The 5,366-nt window shown below is 41.9% G+C and overlaps 1 protein-coding gene across 1 annotated transcript; it reads left to right on the top strand.

The window, feature by feature from the left end:
- Positions 1-205: 205 nt before the first annotated feature.
- Positions 206-4,411, top strand: LOC117746854 (histamine H3 receptor-like). Its single transcript, XM_034556179.1, is given in 5 exon segments — positions 206-347; positions 797-963; positions 3,657-4,073; positions 4,075-4,284; positions 4,286-4,411. Coding segments are annotated over 5 exon segments (1,059 nt in total). The 5' UTR covers positions 206-208.
- Positions 4,412-5,366: the final 955 nt, after the last annotated feature.

Genomic DNA, 5,366 nt, shown 5'->3' with positions numbered 1-5,366 from the left:
TGAATGCACAGTCCCTTCTCCAGCTGCCACCTGTTGCTGGCTTATTAATTTCAGCGCCTGGCCGTTTGAGGACATAACGGGAGCGTCGTTCATCGGGACCATGTCGGAGGAACAAACTGATTCCAACTCTAGTCGGTACTATTTAAACAGCACCTCAACTAGAGTCCAGACCAGCTTCGTGTTTTCGGGACCCGTTTTTGTCATTCTGATGGTGATGATGGTGACTTTGGTGGTTGTGATAGTTTTGGGCAACGCACTGGTCATTTTGGCCTTTAAAGTGGACAAGAGTTTGAGAAGGCAATGCAATTACTACTTCTTGAATTTGGCAATATCAGATTTCCTTGTAGGTAAGTCCAACCGTAGTCTTTTTTAATATACCCTGGACAAACAGAATATGATTAAAGTATGTGGTAGCTCTGTCAAGAAAGCTTATTTGTTACAGGCTGCTATGACAGGTGAAGTTTTGGAATATATGCAATGCTGCTGTATGCCTGTCAATCCCCCTTTACTCTAGTGTTGTGTTACCAATTAGATTATTTAAAGTCCACACTCATCAATGAAGCAATATATATTTAGAGAGCTTTATACATTTCTTGATAATTCCTGAATATGGCAATGGGATTGCTTAATTTTGGTACATGTGCAATCTTTCTATAATCTGCCCTTTCACACTCACTCATCACTTTGCAACCCTCCTAGCGTTAAAGTTATTTAGCATGAATGCATGTGCATTACTTAAAAATGTTCTGCGCACCCTTGTTTTCTGATTTCTTTCCCCGTCACTGTGTGTCTGTAGGGGCATTCTGCATCCCGGTCTACATGCCTTACATCCTCACAGGCAGGTGGACACTGGGCCGGGGACTGTGCAAGCTGTGGCTGGTCATGGACTACCTGCTCTGTTCGGCATCAGCCTTCAACATTGTCCTCATCAGCTACGACCGCTTCCTGTCAGTCACCAGAGCAGTGAGTGGATCATCCTGTGCCTCACATCTGTAATGTACACTGCACCAACAAAGTGAATTTAGAACCGAGATTCATCGCACAGCTGCTTGCCATATTTGTAAAAATAATCAGAAATGTTGTCATTATCAAATTCTTACAATTTGAACAGTTTTTTTTAAGATATAATGTTAGAAGTTGAAGAGCCACACACATGTTCACTGCCCGTGTCTGTGGTTTGTTTTCTGACCGGTGAGTTTCCCTAGGTGATTGGTAGTGGCAGTGCCGCCTCATGCTCCTAAATGTGCCCATCTGTGGAGGTTAATCATTCCTGACCCATTCAGGCCCAGTGCCACCCCTAATTATCGCCCTTCCCCATGACGAAGATGCAAAAAAAAAAAAAGAGTCACATTTTGACTTTGGTACAGACTGGGCGTTGGAAAATATAGAAGATGTCAATGTTGTGATATTGATGACAAAACTGAAATACCTCTAACTTCCACTTCAGTAGATTCTAATAATGTTCTTGATGTCCGGGCAACTATCTTCCACTGCTTTGCTTTTCTGAAATACAATTGTACAGCATCATTTATGTCCTTTTTCTATTTGGATCCAGTAATTAGCTTACATTTCCAAACCTCTGGAGCTCTCAGGCCCGTTGAACCTGTCCTACTCTGTGCATTAGCTGACTGACTGTATCCATGTGTGTGTCAACTCAAAGGTGGGATGAGGCTTGGCATGGAAGACAAAGAGAGTGTTCTGTCTCCTTTCACAAGCAAACACTTAACATCAGAGCAACAAACACAAATAACACCAGAAAGAGAGAGATACCCTTCTTTAATTAGCTAGCTTTGATCATAGAGATCCTCCTCCGTGCCATGGTCCTTCCAACCTGGAGAGATCAATCAGAGCTGAAACCGGCCACTGGCTGCCAAGCAGTATTTTCCTAAAAGCATTTCCCTCTGAACATTGAAAGACAAAGGATCGTCAACAGCCACAGGACAAAGTTTGGCTTTTGAAAACAATGGAGTCAGATTGGATGCATATATTTGGCAGTTAGACGAAATGTCAGCACATTAACAAAATGCTAACTGCACAGTAAATAGAAAAATGCCCTATTGTCTGTGCCATTACCCAGGATTATAAGAACGAGCCAATGTCAATATCTCGAAGCTAGCAGAAGTAATCGAACACACTCTAAAACGATATGCAAAATGTCCAGATTGCACCATTGAGCACACGTGATTCTTCTCCATTGAGTGCAGCGGCACGACGTGAAGCGCAGGGGAAAGAGTCACCGTCTTGAATCGCTGAAGACCAATTAATTTACACAAACATTTATTTTGTGTTCCTTGAAGAACTGCAAATTATTTCTTTGTCATTCAGAACAGGGGCCGAGCAGCTGGAGAGGCATGTTGCCCCCTGAACAAGAATGTGGACGGGGGACATAGGAAGTGACACTAATTGAGACAAGTGGTCATGAGAAGTGCCTCATTGACTTCACCCTCATGATGTCAGGATGCTGGAAAGTTTGTGTGTCGCTCTAAAACGACATATTATAACGTTATTAGCTGGATTCTTTTGTGATCACATTTTTTTTGTTTATTTTCTAGATTTGCATATGAAAAAGAAAAGATGTGCACACATACACACACACAAAGATGCACAGGCACATAATCATACAAAATAAAATGTAAATAAAACATATAGATATAAATAAGGGTAAACATGTCAATACCTACACACATGTTAATATACTGTATATAAGCACATACATACATACCCTCATTTTAACATACATACATATTATTAATTATCCTCCTCCCACTATTGGCGCCGCCCCCCCATACTTCTCCAAATATTATACAAGGGAATGTATTATATTATGATACAATTACATAAACCTGGATAAGATAGTTTTTTCTTCAGCACCATGTATTCAAGCTACTGAAACTTCCATGTTCACAACATCAAGATAGCTCGCTAACCACTGGGGTTTCGTGAGTGTGTGTGTGTGTGTGTGTGTGTGTGTGTGTGGGGGGGGGGGGGGGGGGGGGGGGGACTCCAGTGCATTGCTAGCAGGCTGGTTAATAAGATGCATTTTGGGGTTTGTGATAACTCCAGTGTGGACAAAAATAAAAAATAAAAAATAATAGGTTCGATGTAACACAATATTAGCTTGATCATTATATTGTGAACATTTTCAGTTATTCATCAGTTCCAAAGGGTTTCACTGGGTGTTTTTTTGGAAACATGGTTTCAAGCTATGGCTTCTGGTTGATTATTTTACATTATGATACATTGTTGAGAGATGAAACTACATAACAGTATTTCAAATACTGGAATGTATCTCCATCTTGACCTGCAACATTCAAATGCTGCTAAGACATTAATGCACCGCTAATGACAATCCCATTTTAGAACAAATCATAATATACCACCAACAGGGGCCATTCTGCCTGCATTCTATTTACACTTTTTATACTTTGCACACGTTTATAACATTTACGTCATATTTAGCGGTATTTCTAATTACAATGCACTACTTTGACACTGTGTTATTGGTCTTATAAATCAAAAAATATATATGTATGAACATTGCCTATACCGTTTTACGGCTCAAGATAGTGTACTTGAGGACAATGACCTTGATAGTGTGACCCCTCACTGGCCGCACCACTCAGTATATCTTTTGTGATTTCTGCTTATATTTGCAGGTAAGTTATCGTAACAGACAGGGCATGCCACATCAAGCCGTCGTCAAGATGATTGCTGTCTGGGTGCTGGCCTTTGTCCTGTATGGCCCGGCTATCATATTTTGGGAGCTGGTGGTGGGCAGAAGACGCGTGCCAAAGGATGAGTGCTTTGCAGAGTTCTATTACTCTTGGTACTTCCTGCTGAGTGCCTCCATGCTGGAGTTCTTTTCTCCTTTCATCTCTGTGGCGTTCTTCAACCTCAGCATTTACCTCAGCATACGCAGGAGGAGGCTCCACAGCAGGGAGGCCCAGCTCCACCTTCAATTGAGCGAGCCTGCTTCTGCCCAGGGGAAAGGTATCCCCCCGTCCCACAACTGTGGGTTTGGCATGACACTGGCTGTAAGAGGCTCTATCAACTCCCAGACCTCGTCTCCCAGTTTTGTGTAAACTAGATCCCTTAACCAGCAGGGCGGCCCAGCCTAGCCGTCTGTCCAGGGATAAGAAAATTGCTAAGTCCCTTGCCATCATAGTGTGTGTGTTTGCCATCTGCTGGGCACCGTACACCCTACTGATGATCATCCGTGCTGCCTGCAGAGGGCGGTGCATCCAGCATCACTGGTACGAGGTCACCTTCTGGCTCCTGTGGCTCCAACTCTGCGATTAACCCATTCCTGTACGCGCTTTGCCACAGCAGCTTCCGCAGGGCCTTCAGCAAGATCCTCTGCCCGAGGCGGCACACTACTCCCCTATCAACTGTCCTTCACACTGGCCAGTGACAAGCAGATACGGTAGACTGATGAACAATGTGCCAGAACTGAGGATGGACATCGTTCAAATGCGACCCATAAATTACACAGTTTCAGCAGATGAAGCTAAACTGTGCGTCGCAGTTTGTCACTTAGACCGTAATTAATTGTTTTCCGAAAGCTTTTCAGTGTTTTGGATGTTTGGTCTGCACTGTACAGTATGATGTTATTTACAGTTCCCCGTGTTCAAATCTAAAGTGTGTGTTAAACAGTCATCACAGGCATAAAAGAATTTTCCTGTCAAAAAAAACAAACAAACGGAACACAGCAACAATTTTCACCTACTAGAAGAACAAGTCTATTTTATATTTTTCTTGAATGTGCGCATGCAAGATAGTGATCCATCAATTATGTTGTCTTGTTCGACATGTTATGCAGCATGAATATGCATATATATAAATGTATATATATATTATTTTGAGGATTTATGTTCCTTAAAAAGGTATGGTTGCACTCACTGTGACATTCCCTAACACAGATCACTATCACCCTCTGCTGTTAGAAGGTTTTCCACGGGTGAGTTTACAGAAGCACAGGGATGACAAGAAGTACACATCGTCTGCACATTTATCATCTCATGTAAAAAAATATAAAAAATAAAAGTCTTCTTTGCTGTAATAAACAATAAAATAAAAGATTATTTCTCAGTTTGTTTTTCAGAATGTGCCTTATGTAAAACAAAGAAGTAATCTGTTTACAAACAACGCCACAAATAATGTTGCTTGTGCTCAGCAGATGCCTGTTTTCTGGTGTGCCACTAGATGTCACCATGAACCTTTACTTACAGCTTCCTGTGTGTGCAGCGATCGAGCGCTCAGCGTCGATCCATCAGAGAGAAGTCCATCTTTGTAATTGAACAGGGTTTCCATTAACTGCTTTACTTTTTTTGTTTGCATTTGAACTGTGATATATGTGCTTTATTTTT

This window comes from Cyclopterus lumpus, chromosome 17 (assembly GCF_009769545.1).
Source record: "Cyclopterus lumpus isolate fCycLum1 chromosome 17, fCycLum1.pri, whole genome shotgun sequence".
NCBI lineage: Eukaryota > Metazoa > Chordata > Actinopteri > Perciformes > Cyclopteridae > Cyclopterus > Cyclopterus lumpus.
The sequence above is the reverse complement of the archived record's forward strand: the minus strand, read 5'-3'. Positions and strand labels throughout refer to the sequence as shown.